The 16,971-nt window shown below is 45.3% G+C and overlaps 1 protein-coding gene across 1 annotated transcript in view; it reads left to right on the top strand.

Moving 5' to 3' along the window:
- ELP1 (elongator acetyltransferase complex subunit 1) overlaps positions 1–16,971 on the top strand; it is a 686,929-nt gene that overhangs the window by 54,316 nt on the left and 615,642 nt on the right. The window contains exons 4-5 of the mRNA XM_086963713.1: positions 9,352–9,433; positions 9,902–9,982. Of these exons, the coding sequence (XP_086819839.1) occupies positions 9,352–9,433; positions 9,902–9,982 (163 nt within the window). The remainder of the gene's footprint in view (positions 1–9,351; positions 9,434–9,901; positions 9,983–16,971) is intronic.

Here is a 16,971-nt window from a genome sequence, read left to right as displayed (position 1 = left end):
CTTGGACCATTTTCGAGCATCAACAGCTAATGTTCCTAGTTTGAAAGACACATCCGTTGAGCCCCGATCTCTATCGGATCACACGATGATCATGGTCACTTTACAGGCCGATAAGGTATAGCCTTGCCCTTCCCAGTGGCGCCTGAGAGAGGCTATCTCCGATGGTTTTATTAGATATGCGCACAAAGCTAACAGAGTACCTACAAACTAATGATATAGGTAATACCTCCCAGGCCGCAGTGTGGTAAACGCTAAAACTAGTAATGAGAGGGGAAATTATTGCAGCCTTGGCTGCAGAGAACCGTGAGCGCCACGAAAAGCGGTGGAGTCTAGAGCAAGAGGTGGCTGAGATGGAATCCATCCACAAAACGCACTGGGGCACCGAGAAAATGGAGGGAGCTGGAAAAGAAAAGGCTCCTTTTGAAATGCCTAGGCTTAGATAGGGCAGAATATGCATCCTCAGGTCTCGGCATATATTTTATTTGAGCAGTGACCGATGTGGAAGACTGCTCGTTCAAAGGCTTAGAGCTAAGACGATGGCAGCAGGGATCGCTTCGATTAAACTGCACTGAGACCTGCAAATAGTTGAGACTTGAAAACTTTTTACCAGACCCTGTATGCCGACACAGACTCTGCACACCAAGAGGCTTGCTCTTATCTTAAAGATAGCCCAGTTACCCACCTTCCAGACTCACTTGCTACCAAACTAGATCACCCAATACAAATAGAGGAAGTGATCTCAGCAATTGCTCAATTAAAAGTGCATAAAGCCCCAGGCCCAGACAGGTTCCCAGCACAATTCTACAAGGCCTTCTGCCAGGAATTGGCAACACTTTTGACGCGGTTGTTCAACTCTATCCTTGAGACTGGGTCACTGACAGACTCTGTCAGAGGCCTCAATATCTGTGATTCTCTAGCCCTTTAAAGATCCCTGCGAGCGCGGGTCATCCCGACCTATTTCATTACTTAACATCGACCTGAGGGGGGCGGAGCTTGCCGCAGCGCAAGATGGCCGCGTAGAAGAAGAGCTCCGCGAGCCATCTGCGCCAGGCAGCTAGTAGCCTGGCAATCTGGACAGCTAAATACCCATAAACACTTCCTCAAGGTGCCGCTGGACTCTGGCCACCGAATGATACCTCTCTGACTAGGCCGGAGGCGGTGAGACCCCTGACGGACGCATCTGCTGGGGCAGCGGTGAGAGACTGAGTTGGAGGCCGGCGCCTGCTCCACGACCGCTAGGGGAGTGGCCGGGGCCTGGCGGTGCTCGCGCTCAAATTCCTGCCTGGGGGCTCGGGAGTCCCCTGAAACCGCTGGTCGCCTGCTGTGCTGGTACAGGATCCTGCGCTTCTAGGGCCTGGAGAAGCGTGGCTCAATGGTTAGAGCGGCAGACCCTGGTGCAGAGGTCTGGTCCGGGACCAGGGTTCAATTCCCACCTCGGCGGCTCTTGGACTCAATCTCCCCGGACCTGATAATTCTCGCCTCTGTGCCTAGTCTAATCATGGGTCCCACTCTGCGACTCTAGGCAATAGCTTGCGTAATCTCCACAACGGCCCCAGCAGCGCTTGGATGCCTGGCTTCACCTTGGGGGTACCCAGGAGTGGACATCTCACAGGAAGGCCAGGAAGGGTTCCACAGCGGTATGAATACAGCGCTACAAGGCCTCTGGGTAGAAGGCGCTATATAAATACAAACACATTTGCTATATAAATAAAAACACATTTGGGCGCACTGTGAGGCCTACAATCCTGTGGAGGGCCCGACCGGAGCCGCGCTGAGGATCCCGGGGGACGGTGCTGCGCCCTCTAAGATCACGGGCATCGGCCTGATCCTATCTGCGTTGCTCCTTGATTCTCCTGGAGCCTCGCTGGTGATGGAGGGGAGCCTGAGCTGAAGTCTTTGCCGCGAGGGGTAAGCGGGCTCCCTAAGAACATGAGGCTCTCTGGGACATGACCACTCCATCCGATGCGCGACCTGCCTGTCCCTTAGCGACTCTAGTGATACACTTGCCCCCCTGCTGAGGTGACGTGGAGAGCTGACAGGACCACGAGGTGGGGGGAGAAGATCCTGCAGGGACTCACACATATGTGCCTTTGCTGGAGGGAAGAGGAGGGGGCTTAACAGACTGCTACCTTACAACATTGCCTTTATCTGTGCCCACCACTGACTCCCCTGCTGTGTCTGGCCTGGTGTGGGGGTCCCGTGGAACACGCCTGCCCGCAGGAGTTGCTGTGGCCATTGGAGCGCCTGGGTGGAGATTTTCCCTGCAAAGGAGGAGCGAGACCTGACTGGGGCATGCATCCCGTATTTTCACTGCTTCTAGTCCGTGGTGCATGCTGACACTGTGGTCCCAAAGCTGCTGACTTCTGGTGTCGCTGAGTTGGTGGCGCTCGCGGTACTGAGACGGCCAGTTCATCAAAAGGCCATGAAGGCTATACTCAAGAAATCTAAGCAGGAGACTGCACATGACGATGTTGGTGGAGGGCGCACAAGGAGGTTCCCTCGAGAACAATGACTAGAATAATCAGACAAAGATGCTTCCACTCTGTATAGTCTTGACCTATAATTCCTCAATGTTAGTATCTCTTGCTAAGTTGCCCTGTTGGGTCGGTTGTTCTGCCCCGTCCTTTGTGCAGATGGGTTCCTGGGCAGCTTGCCCGCTGGATCCGTACATTACACACCAAGTAATTTACATATATATGCACAAATTCCTATGTGATGGAAGAAGATATCTAGGCTCGCTTGTTGCAATCTCCTTCATGCTACTGTTTTTGTTGATGTTTTCCCGGTAGATATTTTATTCCCTTGGGGTTGTTACCTATTGCATTTCACCCGTTATCTCATCCCGATTCAGTGGCTTCTCCTTAATGATTGATTGCTTATTTACACATAATTTTCTATGGCTGGTAGCCAATGGTTGCTTGTAGTGCTTCGGTAATACTCACCCCTGTGTGTTACACTCTACATGGCTAGACGCCATATTTCCCTGGGGGGGGAGGGTGGATTCGAATAGTCCATACCACAATTGGGGTGACATGGCGTGGGAGGTGGGGTGTGTTGTGTATTATTTGTTTTCCTTGTTTCTTTGTATTCTTTGTTTTTGGTATCATTTTATGAGATTCATACACAATGGTATGCATGACGCAATCTCCACATGGTTAGTTCATTGGCCAGACGCCCTTAGGGCACTTTCCGACTGCTTCAGCTGTACTACACCACCATAGGCGATGGAGACTAAATTAAGATTTTTGTCCTGGAGCTTTAGAGGCCTCAATGACCAACATAAGATAAGGAAAGGTATGTCGTATCTCACCAGACACACTATAGATATCGCTCTCTTACAGGAAACACATCTTCCGATGACACATCTTCCACAAACCCGAGGCAAAATCCTTGGCACGTACCAATCCGCAGGCTTCACCTCATATGCACGGGGTGTCCTTACCTGGATCAGCCCCAAGGCCCGCCTCACACTCGAAGAGTTACACACAGACACTAAGGGCAGGGATGTGGTGTCTAGGTGTAAGGGGAGGGGTTTGGATTGCATAATAGTTAATGTGTACGGTCCCAATCAAGACTGTCCCCAGTTCTTTCACGACTTGCTAACACTAGCTCGGCGTCTGCCTAACATCCGGCAATTATGGGGGGGAGACTTTAATTACAACCTCAACCCGGACCTGGACCGATCAGGGGGCCAAATGAGGCGCCGTTCACAGACGGCGGAGGCCCTTCTAGCTGCTTTGACGGAATTGCACCTATTGGACGTTTGGCGAACCCGGTCAGGGGTAACAGGTGGCTTTACACATTACTCAGCACCCCACTATCTCTACACCCGGATAGATTATCGGTTTCTGGCTGGCTCTCTTAGACAACAAATACGAGAATGTGAGGTCTTCCAACGCACTTACTCCGACCACTCCCCTCTGTTATTCACATAGGCTACCTCTGCCAGGCGCCCCCCCCATCCCCCCCCCATTTACATGGCGCTTTCCCCCATACGTGTTATTAGATGAAGCCTTTAAGGTGGAAATGGTGAAGGCAAAGGAGACCTTTTTTACGGCGAACCTGGGCTCTGTTCAGCACTTTGCTACTATCTGGGAGACTTTCAAGGTGTATGTCCGTGGTATGACCATATCCAGACACTCGGGGTTTCTGAAATCAATTAGAGGGCGGTTAATACTCCTTGAAAAAAACTCTCGGATATTGAGAGAGACATGTGAGACTCCGACGACCCCTTACTGCAGGCTACACTTAAAGAAACACTTGAGGAATATCACGGGGAAGCAGACTGGGAGGTCAAGTTGATGGGCAAATACACAATGGCGAGGGTGTACTGTGAGGAGGAGCAACCTGGTACAACACTAGCGAATCTTATGAGGGGGCGCCTTGCCACTACTCAACCCATATAGCTGACCACGGAGGAAGGGGGGACTATTGAAGACTCTGATGGGGTAGCAGAAAAATGTCAGCAGTTTTACGCCAATCTCTATAAAGTTCGGTCTCACTCAGTTCCCTCTGATATGAGAGAGTACCTAGAGTACATTACGCTGCCCTGGTTGTTGGACTCTCACAGAGAGTACTTCATGCGTCCTCGTGAAGCATGGGAGATACATTCCGCCATGTCCACCATGCACTCTGGTAGCTCGCTGGGGCAAGATGGGCTTACTGTAGGTTTCTACAAGGAATTTAAAGACCTCTTGACCCCCCACTTACTCACCCTGTTCAAGGAAATGGCTGAGGAGGGTATTATGCCCCCCTCGATGAGGGAGGCCTCCTGGTCCTTCTACTGAAGCCTGGGAAACCTCCACAACGCTGCTCCTCTCATAGACCGCTCTCACTTTTGAATGTGGACACGCATATCTTCGCTAAAATACTAGCAAATAGATGGAGTCCCCTAATGCTGACTCTTGTGAGCGCTGAGCAGCCCGGCTTCATACCGGGACGTACTCTCACACATAATCTACTTACAGTCTTTGGAACCATTCAACATACTAAACCAGACACCAAGGCCTCTGCAATCTTTCTGGATGCTGAAAAAGCATTTGATTATGTAAAGTGGAACTTTATGTTACTGACCCTGGAGAATATGGGGTTGGGAGGGGTTTTCATACGCCTGATCAGCACATTTTACACAGACCCGATGGCCCGAGTGCGGCTGGGAGATGTTGTCACTGCCCCCCTGCAGGTATCCCGAGGTACCAGACCAGGATACCCACTCTCCCCACTACTATATGCACTAGTGGCGGAGCCGTTAGCCAGTGCAGTGCGCGAATATCATAGTCACAGAGGGATCAGATTCCCAGGGTATAATCTCATTATAACGGCTTACGCAGTCGATACCTTGCTCTATATTTGCGACCTGGCCCAAAATGTGTATCCTGTCTTCCACGAGGTAGTGCGATTTGGCGAATTTTCTGGGTTGAAAATTAATTGGGAGAAGTAGGTTATATTTCCTCTCACCCCGGCGACGCTCCCTGAGGAACTAGACTTTCCTCTGCAATAGATCATGGACCCAGTACGCAATTAGAGTGTCCAGGTCCACAAGGTCCACAGGTGAGCAAGTGTTCTGAGAAAATTACAGCCGGGCCATCACTAAACTTGAGTAACATATTGCGAGGTGGATCTGCCTGCCCCTCTCCCTCTTGGGCAGAATATCCCTCATGAAAATGGTGGTTCTTCCCAGATTTTTATTCATGTTTATAAATATCCCAATGGTATTACCTGCACAGTTCTTACTTCTGATTGGATTGGCTTTGGCTGACAAACAGCCGTGAGCAAGCTGGAAAGTCCTCACTTTACCATACTATATGGGAGGGCTGGGTGCTCCCGATCTTGATTTATATTATCGGATGCTTGAGAATAGCTGACCAATGTCAAAAGTCCTTTTTGTGAGATAGCGCTAGTTCGGGCGACATCACATCCATTCAATAGGGGTCTCGCGTCTGTGTCAGAGCGCGGCAACCTTTAGTTGCCGCGCTCGTACATTGAAGGGACTATTCCAGAATTATTCCCCTCTATCCAAGAATAAGAGACTCAAATGCCTACTAGCAAAATCCTACCGCAATATTGAATCCCAATAGAATTCATAGTGATCCTCCCTTTGTGGGCGACTTCAAACTTGTAGGAGATAAGGAGGACACTTCACTGATTGATGAATTACTAAGAATAATACACTAAAACCACCCACGCTGAGAGGAGTCATCCACAAACTTAAGGTTGCCCGATGTTTTTATAGTCCTGATGAAGACTCGCATGGCCCAGTCTAAAATCACCGATAGGCCCTAAGTCGAGTCGAAACGTCGACAAGAACCCCCTTTTCCCCCTTTGACCTGGACCAATATACCCCAACCCTTTTGTGCACAACAAATTCATTAATTATGGGTTGAAAAAATGTATTATATTACGTTTGAATTGATTTAAGGCCAGGCCATAACATGGATGATTGTTGATCCACATTGTAATATAACAAAATAGTGTTCCCTGTTTTATGTCACCAATTTCTCCAATTCTCTTTCTCTTTTCACAATTTAAACTTCTTTCTATTCACATCTCTCTATCTTGCACGCTCCCCTTGGGGCAACCAATATGACCCGTATGTAATGTTTTATTGTTCACATCCGCGTTTGGCAATAAATAATAAATTGCCTTTGATTATATGTTTTGCTGTTACATTCTTATGACATTGATGCATTTATTGATCTAGAGTAAAATGTTCATACTCAAAAAAAGCTTCAATGATGAAACATTGACTATTTGTGATATTGAGAAGGAATAGTCTATGGACCATTGTGTTGTAATACTGAGTTATATACGCAGCAGAGTGGGGCGGAGGTAGAAGGGGACTGGACAGAAACGTTCGAAGAGGGGTTGAAATTATTAGATCCCTCAAACCTAGAAGAATTGGAATCCCAGATTACTTTGCTGGAATTGAAGGTGCAGTGAAATGCTTGGCTTTAGGTAAGGCAGCAGGCCCCAATAGAATCCCCGGGGAGGTCTATAGGCAGTTTTTCAATATTATCAAGGATGAGCTGCTTAAAGTTATGCAAATGGCGCAGTTGGGCTATCCTCCCAGATCTTGGTCGGATGCTACGATCGCGGTATTTTGTAAGAAAGGTAAGGCCCCGGATTTGTTTGGATCTTATCGCCCAATATCATTACTAAACTCCGATAATAAAATTTACTCCAAGATTTTGGCTAATCGACTGTCTAAAGTTGTAACGCCCCTAGTGTCCTAATATCAACACAGTTTTATACCGAAAAGAGGCACGTTTGATCATGTAAATAAAGTGATAACTTTTTTTGATATTGCAGGTGTTGAAAAAAGGGAGTTAGCGCTTATTTTACTCGACGCTGAGAAAGCGTTCGACCGCGTTCATTGGGGCTATATGTGGAGATTTATGGTTAAAATGGGTTTTGGTCAGAAATTTATTGCTGCTTTACAGTCTCTTTATGTAACCCCTCAGGCTAAAATATCTGCCATGGGATTGCTTTCTGATTCGTTGAGTATAGCCCGGGGAACCCAGCAGGGCTGCCCCTATTCTCCTCTTTTGTTTGCCCTGTATATTAACCCTTTTATTGAACAAAAGTCTCGGAGTGTATTTATTCCATCGTATCAAGTTTTGATTATTGTTTTTCTGTGTTGGCATATGCGGATGATATCGCTGTAGCTACAGTGAATCCTGCACTTGCCATCGAAGAAATTGAGCGACTGGCTAAAGAGTTTGGTAGCGTAACGGGCTATAAACTTACCGAATCAAAGACGCAGATTTTGTGTTCGGATATCTTAGTATGGCATGAGGATAGGGTTGTAAAAGAAGTTACGTATTTAGGTATCCAGATCAGAGCAAATATGACTGAACTGGTGGATGTTAATTGGAACGCGTTGATTTTCAAAATTAAGATTTCATTAGAAAGGTGGGAACGATTATATTTGTCTATCATTGGCCGGTGTAACATTTTTATAATGAATGTACTACCAAAGATTCTTTATTTATTCCGGTCAATACCTTTGGAAATATCTAAAAAAAGGTTACAGCATTTACAATCAATGTGTGGCAAAATGATCTGGAACCCATGGAGACCTAGACGGGCAATTAAATTTATGACTCTGCCCCTTATAGGGGGGCATGTCGGTGCCTGATTTTTTCCTTTATTATGTTACCTGCTTTCCGTTAAAAATGAGGGTAATGATCCCTGGGGAGATGGCTGCTGATATGGCTATTGCCTCTACTATTTTTGAAATGCTATTAGGCCCAATTGCGAAGCAATGTTTATTTATCGATTTGGATGGTAGCTATTATAAACGCACGCGTTTTTAAGTATTGATTAGCACGTTAAAAGTTTGGAAATGGATTTTCAAAACAACTGCAATCGGGAACATTTCTTACTATACACCCTTTAAGGCTTTTACCAGGTATATTGTCAGATGATATGTCATTAAAGTGGCAGAGGAAAGGGGTTAGATTTTTGGGGGACTTGTACATGGATAATGGGAGCTGTAAATCATTCGAGGAAGTAACGGCCCAGTTTGCTTTTCCTAGCACCTATTTTTTCAAATGTCTTCAAATCCGTGATTTTTTGGCTCGCCTTAATGTGGTTATGCAAACAAATATGGTGGTAGAAGGTGTTAGAAGACAGGCTAAAATCGGAGATTTATATCAAATATTGCTTTTGGGAAGACCAGATGACCTTGATAAAATTAGGTTGAAGTGGGTTACTGCCTTAGGGGACTCTGAAATTGAAGTGGAGGATAGGCTTATGCGGGCAAAAGAATCCTTAATGTGTGCAAACCTAAAAGTTCAATTCTTTAAGACCTTATTTGATTTATATTATACCCCGGCACAAATGGCAAAATGGGGGGGTGGATATGAGGGTAAATGTTTTCGCTGTAGGCAGGATGACGCGGATAGCTTACATATTTTTTTTTGTTGTGTTAAACTCCAAAGTTGAAAATTTGGGGTGCTTTCCGGAATTATTTTGAGGATTGATATTTGTGGTTATGAATGAATTGTGCAGAAAATGATTGAAAGGCTGTGTTCTTCTGTACTTGTTTCTCTCCCCTTCCTTGCTTATGTATTGTTATTGTTCTTTATCACGATGATCTGTGCTGATTTATTTATTTATCTTGCTGCATTTTTTATGTCTGTGAACTGTAATGGATTTCTTTTTTGTGTATGTGTTCTCGCTGTGGAAATATAAATAAAAAAAAAAACAAAAAGAAAAAAAAAAGGAAAACTAAAGTAGCTGTACAGCTTTGGAGGGACTAATCAGATGTCCTTTGCTCTCGTTTCCTACATCATTTTTCTGGGGCGGCTTTTCATACCTTCTCCTTTTTGTGCTCTGTATTTTTAACAGCTGGAGTGTGTTGGGACTGTAGACAGCGGCCTCACTGCCATGAGTTGGAGCCCTGACCAAGAGCTTGTCCTCCTTGTAACAGGTATGAAAGCATAGATACGTTTTTCATTTGAATGTTGGCTGTTGTGATAAATTGAGTCATTGTGTGGTCCTTCTAATTCAGCGTACAAAACAGTGAAGTAGGAATGTGGTAGTGATGGCTGTTTGCCAGCTTGAATTACATGAGGTAGTAGACGATCTCTTGCAATTCAGAGAGCCAAAGAGATAAAACCAGCACACTTTTTTTTACTTCTTCATATACTTTAACCCAAAAAATTATTGGAACAGATTGTTAGCCTGTTTTAAATGTGTGCCCTATTGTGTGTTGTTTAAAAAAAAACTTAGATTTTTCTCCAGTTCCAAAGTCATTCAATGCAGGTCAACCCGGCCACTTGATTTGTTCAGAAAAAGCTCTGGTTGGATCCAGTTATTAGAAAGTGGATATTTTGGGTGATAGTGGCTTTCTTCTGGAATGGACAAATTAACATTTTGTTTTATTTTTTTTATCAAGGTCAGCAAACTCTTATAATGATGACAAGAGACTTCGAACCAATTACAGAAACACCAGTCCACCAGGCAGATTTTGGTGAAGGTAAGAACCTGTTCCTTTCTATAGCGCCATGAAGCCTCCGGGCGTACGAGCGCTCAATAAATACCAGTTAACATTAACATTAACATTAACATTAATAATGATGTAGCTACTTCAACACAGCTGCAGCATTTTTTTAAATGTGTTCATTGTCATTCTTTATGCCAAAACTGTTATTTGTCCTTCTTTTTTCCTTAACAACTGTTTGTTTTGCAAGATGGCAGGCTTTTTGTCTTAACTGAAGAATTTTGGTTTAAGAACAGAAGTATAAAGTACAGACTGAAATATCAAAGATGCAGTAGAATTAGAAATGCAAATGTGTAAGTATACAAATCTGCTGATGAAAAATTACTCTAACATCTCATCCACATTGATGCATAAAAAAAAGCTTTGCACTGGAAAGAAGTACCCATTGAACTACCTAGCAAAAATGATCAGAAGAAGAAAGGTGGAAATTGCACATACTGTATTATAAGAGGATTAGAAGATGATCGTTACAAGCACCACAGTGCTATGAGACATACTAAACCGTATATATACTTCAGGATGCATTGGATACCGGAAATAAAGGGAACATTGAGACTGCTTTATACTAATTTGTATTGAAAGTGTCACATATAGGTTGGCACTTGTATGCATTTGTTGGTGCTGTATTTTAGTCATGATGAATTTAATACTGCAGTGTTAGTGTCTATAAGTGGTAACTTGTGAGGTCACAGAATGCAGTTCTAGCTTATCGATCATCAGAAGGATTTTAGTGAGGTGGAAGTATATAACTTATGGTTAAAAACAGGATTAAGACTCTTGTTAAGCTAACAAAAATGGAAAGGTTTACTTTAACAATTAGGTCAGGCAATAACTATTTTCATATTGTTACAATTAAATTCATGTACTATCTGACCTGTGAAAACTGCTGGACATACTGTATTGAAAAGCTTAGCGTAATCACTGAGTTTTTTGATTTTATGTAGTTTTATGCAGTTTCTATTCTCAGTATGACAGTGGCAAATATTGTTAATTGTATTTATACTACTAATTTTTTCATAAGCTCATTAGCTGTAGTTCTTGGACATCATTAAAGAGATGGAAAGAAAGAAATAATCGTGGTGGGATGTCCATTCTGTGACGTATTATGACAGATTTGCAACCTCACTAAATTTCTAACATTCTGCAAAGATTCTAGAGAAGCTGGGTTTTGACAGAAGCTGCAAAGGAGGAGTTACAGTAGTCAACTCTGAGCTAGGAAAGGACCTACTAGAGGCAAACTCACATAGATCAATATCACTCCTAAATCTAGATTAGAAAACACTATGTTTGAAAAAAAGATGTATATTATATGGCGTGGTCTTGTGGCCTCACCATTGAATACACTACCAACCCCTATAGGACCAGCCAGGTTTTGGTTGTTAAACCTTGCCTCAACTCTGAGCAGTCAGACGTAATCAAAGGCACATGTGTAATGCACTTAACAGTATCAAAACAATTGAAAAAGAAAGAAACTTGACACTAAAGAAATCCGACACCAATTTGTAAAAATAGATTATGTTTCTATTAAGTTATGGGCACCAAAATGAAACAGATCCACTGCAGGGTTTCCGGAGATATAGATTTTACAAGAAAGAATAAATCAGGACTTTTCACTTAGCCACAATCAACTATAGGCAAATCCAATGACTTTGACACCTAGAAACATTTTCAAAGAAAACCTAGTTAACGTGTAATGCGGTTAGTTAGCGTTGCTTTGGCCTTCCAACTACGAAAGGGAGCCAGTCAATGGGACCAAACACTTTTGAAGAAACCGTTACCTTGCCAAGAAAAGTAGTTTTAATTCCAGGTCAAGCATCAGTGGCTCCTTGCCATGGACTTCTATGGAGTGATCCTGATGCAAGGGATACAAGTTGCTGAAGATGCTCAAGGTCGCTTTGCAGTTTACAGGGTTCTTCCTGGGGCTACACCTCAGTCCACGGACCTGGTGAGGTGATTCCTACCACAGAGGTCGGTGTTCCTCTGAGTCCTTTTGGGGTCTGCAGAAGTCCAGTAGCTCAGCACAGCGGAATCAGTGGTTTCCTTTTCTTGACGAGAACTCTTCTTCTGGCCGACCAAACTGCACCCCTTCGACTCTCGGGTGCAAAGTTTGAGTGTCGGGTCCCTGTCTCTTAGGCTGGACAGGATGAGGAGCGATGATCCAGTGATTTCGGCTACTAACTCGCCAGGCAGGCTACTTTAGCTTTTGTGGCTCTTGTGGGCAACTGACTCTTGAAGTTTCTTCTTCTAGCTAGGCTCGGGGGACGACTTCTCCACAAACAGGACACAGCAGGCACAGTCCTTACCTTCGCCAGCCCAAGGAGCAGCATGTGCCCCGGCCGACTTCGTTGCAGCCTCTTCTGTGCCACTTCGTGGATCAGCTGGGCAGTCCTTCTTCGGTACTCTTCTCTAGTCAAGCTAGTTCTGAGTTCTGGTTGCAAGTGGTCCCCCTTTTATGCCCAGAAATTTCCTCAAAAGAGGTCACAAACACTAGCCAATGGGTTAGTAGGTTCCCTCCCACCTGATGACAACTTCCTATGAAGTGTGGCATTATCTCCTCCAGAGTTCTCTATTCTGCCTACTCCCAAGATCTCGGAACCCCTCTCTTGGTGTGCGGAGCTCAGTAGCCCATCATAGAGGAGTGCCTACTTGTGGGCTACAGACCCATGGAAAAAACGGTTTGGCCAGTGTTTTCCCCTCTCTATTCTCAAAGCCATCCTGTCTACCCAAACAAAAGAGCAGCCTCTTTAGTGTGTTTACCATATGCCCTTCAAAGGCCGCTTCGCTTTTTGGGCCAGCACCGTAGGTGGCTTACTGCCAGGAGGAGGTGGTGCCTTCTCCTGTTGCAGGACTCTGTTCTGGGAGCCACTGACATGTCTTCCCAGGCGGGCAGAAGGCTGCCTCGTGGCCAGCCTCAGCAAATGGCCACTGGAAAACTGGGCAACAGAGTAGCAGCTTTCTAAAAGTTGCATGTGGCATCAAATGCCATTAATTTTTACTTGGGCATCACGTCAGGCTTAATGTAGCTAGTTGTTTGATACCTTGAAATACCAACTCTGGTAGTCCTATTGAGAACTTGGCACAGCAGAGGAATCAGCGTGTAACTATGTACTTGCCAATGGGTCTACCAGTCTCTCTCCCAGTAAAGAAATGACAATTGCAGATTTTTACTGCTAGAGCTTGTAAAATGCGTGTTCTACTTTTTTAATATGCTGCTCCCTGCCTTCGGTCTTGATAGTCCTGCTGTAGGGGTGACTTACACACATTAAAAGAGAGTTCGGACTTTGCCATTGATTAGACTAGCCAAGTCGAGTTAGCAGTCTTAAACTGCCTTCCAGTCTGCAGTGGCAGCATCGGTCCAAAACTTCGGGGGTGACCATACAAAAGAGGCATTTTCTTACAGTATGTTATGCCATTGAAAATATAATGTAATGTTTACTAGCTGGTTCAGCCATACCTAAAAAGATTTGTTCCTGGCCTCAATGCATCAAAAGTAACAGTCTTCTTCCTCTTCCACATTAAGTCATTCACTCTGGAGGCTCTCGAATTCTATAGTTGCCTTGAATATCGAAAAGGGGTTTGATTTTCTAGGCTGGACATACGCATTTCCATTCATAAAACATAAAATGAAATGTAATTTGGTCCGTATATATTAAATTGGATTGACCTATTCTACTTAACTTGTATGGCACTGGTCAAGACTGGGAATGCATAGTTTCCAAGTTTGAGGGTGGAGGGGAGGATCAGCAAGGCTGTTCCCTTTCTCAATTCCTGTTCATATAGAACTGCTTGCATATCATTTTAACAATATGGAATTAAAAACTGGCTACAAATATCAAACATTAAGCATACTATTTCTGGTACAGAGATTAGATAGTGCTATATGTCTGAGAACCTTGCTCTCAACTGAAATATATAAAGGGCATACTGGGGAGATTTAGCCCTATCTCAGACCTCAGACTTCAACTGCTGATTGTTCCTTATGAGCAATATGGACAGAAATAGTCAGATGATTGCTGGACCCACTCTATTTTTCTGAGCGGGACACACATAATTATTTAGGTAACCGAATATATCACTGTGTCCCAGACTTTGAGATTGGTAATTTTGTTAAAGCAATGGCTAGAATAAGAAACTCTGTACATTTCTGGAATGATTATAGGGTGGATACCACCATCCAAAATGGTAATACTTCCTCAGCTGCTGTACTTCTTTACAAACCTTCTGGTCATTTTCCCCACACTTTATTTAAAGAATTAGATACAATGCTGTTGTGACTGATCTTGTCCAGCATTATATGCAAAGTAGCACTGAACACATTTTTTATATTTGGAGTAAGGTGGATTCGTTTTTCAGGTTTTGAGCGAAGTAATCCAGCATTTCATAGATTCACATGCTTAAGTCATATTTTTTGTTGAACTACGAGTCCCATGGTGCACATGGTGAGCAGTACAATGTTAAACATATACAGAACAGCTTTAACATGACCTCAATAGTAACTCATTCACATCATTATAAAATATCTCAAAAACAGCCAATCAGAGCAAATACGGCATCCACCTCTCCTCACTCATGCCACCTTTGTCCAGATTTCTCCACCACGTTGTTTGAGAAGTTAATTCCTTTGAGCTCTGCTCAGTCAATTAGATAAGTGAATATATCTTTCAACAATTAAGCTAAGCTACAGATAAATCGGAACATGGTTGAGGCTTCAAAGAAAGGTCTTTTTAGCCCATGTGGAACCGATGGGGAAAAGAGCCTTCACTCTGAATATCCACACAAGAAATTATGCTGTACTGTCTGCTACAGTTTCCAGAGCCATGACAACCCCTGCACTATCAAGTACTACACTTTCGACAACAACAACTCTTGTCGACGAGAATAGACATAATTTCAAAACCAAAGAACACAAAAATACCTCTGAATTCTGACAAGGGCCTTGAAATTACTCTAATGCTAGAAAAGACATCCCCAAGTAAGGTTTCACCCCATCCCGAACACACCTCTTTGACATAGAACACTCAGATGAGGAAGGACCCTTTGGACCACGATGCAGTCCTTCTCAATTAAAGGTGAAATACCAGGATCTGGAAGAAAAGGGCAAGGACTATGGAGATATGGATTTTTCTTCAGATCAAAGATGCACTTATCAGTCTTGTGTGCAACATCAAGATGTTGACAATTATGAGTATGATGGATGGCAATTTGGTTTGGGCACTTCTGAACACACAAGGCAATCACAACAATATGAGATGATGCAGATGCCCTAGGCCAAAGACTTCGGCCTCATGCTGTAAGACTACTGTAAGCACTTTCCTCATTGACTGCTTTCGAAACCTATAACACCAACAGGTTCCTGACCACAAAGATCAACCACACAACACTCCCCAGTTTATTTTCCACCTCCCAGTAATTGAATGACTCCTTCAACACATCATTCACATACAGATCGCTAGCAAATTTCCCCCCCATATTCAGGGCCAGAATGGAATGAGTATGTGGCTACCAAACCAAATTATGTCTGAAATTGTCATACTGGCTTCTGAATTCAAGGAATTCCAAAAGACTGTAGAGAAATACTTGGGGAAAGTAAGAGTGGGGTTCACCAATAAGACGTACACAGCAAAGTGGAAAAGTTTTTTGCTCCTGGTGTGTTTCCAATCAATCAATCAATCAGAGAATTTGTAAAGCGCACTACTTACCCGTGAGGGTCTCAAGGCGCTGAGGGGGGGGGGGTGCTGCTACTGCTTCTGAAGGTGAGTAGGCCTTGGGTCTGTCGTAGGTGGGTGGGGAGGGTGTTCCAGGTTTTGGCAGCGAGGAAGGAGAAGGATCTGCCGCCGGCGGTCGTTCGTTGGATGCGCGGGATGGCGGCAAGGGCGAGGCTGGCGGAGCGGATCTGGCGGGCGGGGGTGTAGAACTTGAGTCTGTCGTTCAGGTAGGCTGGTCTGGTGTTGTGGAGTGCTTTGTGAGCGTGGGTGAGGAGTTTGAAGGTGATCCTCTTGTTGACGGGGAGCCAGTGCAGGTCTCTTAGGTGGGAGGTGATGTGGCTGTGGCGGGGGACGTTGAGGATCATACGGACCGAGGCGTTCGGGGTGCGTTGTAGTCGACGCAGGTGTTTGGCCTGGATCCCTGCGTAGAGTGCGTTGCCGTAGTCCAGTCTGCTACTGACGAGGGCTTGTGTCGCTGCTCTTCTTGTTTCGGTCGGGATCCACTTGTAGATCCTGCTAAGCATGCGGAGGGTGTTGTAGTAGGAGGAGGAGATGGCGTTGACCTGTTTCGACATGGAGAGGGCGGAGTCGAGGATGAATCCTAGGTTGCGTGCGTGGTCCGTGGGTGTTGGAGCTCCCCCCAGTGCGGTAGGCCACCAGGTGTCGTCCCACGCGGAGGGGGTCGGACCTAGGATGAGGATCTCCGTCTTGTCCGGTTCAGTTTCAGACGGCTGCTCCTCATCCACTCGGCTACAGCCTTCATTCCCTTGTGGAGGTTGGTTTTGGCGGTGTGCGATTCTTTGGTGAGGGAGAGGATAAGCTGGGTGTCGTCGGCGTAGGAGATGATGTTCAGGTCGTGCTAGCGGGCCACTTGTGCGAGGGGGACCATGTAGATATTGAACAGGGTAGGGCTGAGGGAAGAGCCCTGGGGTACACCGCAGATGATGTTGGTGGCTTCGGATCGGAAGGGCAGGAGGCGGACTCTCTGGGTTCTGCCGGAGAGGAAGGATGTGGTCCAGTCCAGGTCTTCTTCTGGATACCGGCTTCTTGGAGGCGTGTTCTTAGTGTGTGGTGGCAGACTGTGTCGAAAGCGGCTGAGCGGTCCAGGAGGATGAGGGCTGAGCTTTCGCCGTTGTCAAGCTGGCCTTCGGATGTCGTCTGTGGCGGCGATGAGGACAGTCTCGGTGCTGTGGTTGCGTCTGAATCCGGACTGGGATGGGTCTAGGATGTTGTTGTCCTCGAGGTGGCATGTCAGCTGCA

This window comes from Lissotriton vulgaris, chromosome 3_1, assembly GCF_964263255.1.
Source record: "Lissotriton vulgaris chromosome 3_1, aLisVul1.2, whole genome shotgun sequence".
In the NCBI taxonomy this organism is placed as follows: Eukaryota; Metazoa; Chordata; class Amphibia; order Caudata; family Salamandridae; genus Lissotriton; species Lissotriton vulgaris.
Note: the sequence above shows the minus strand (reverse complement) of the source record. Positions and strands in the feature narration are given on the sequence as shown.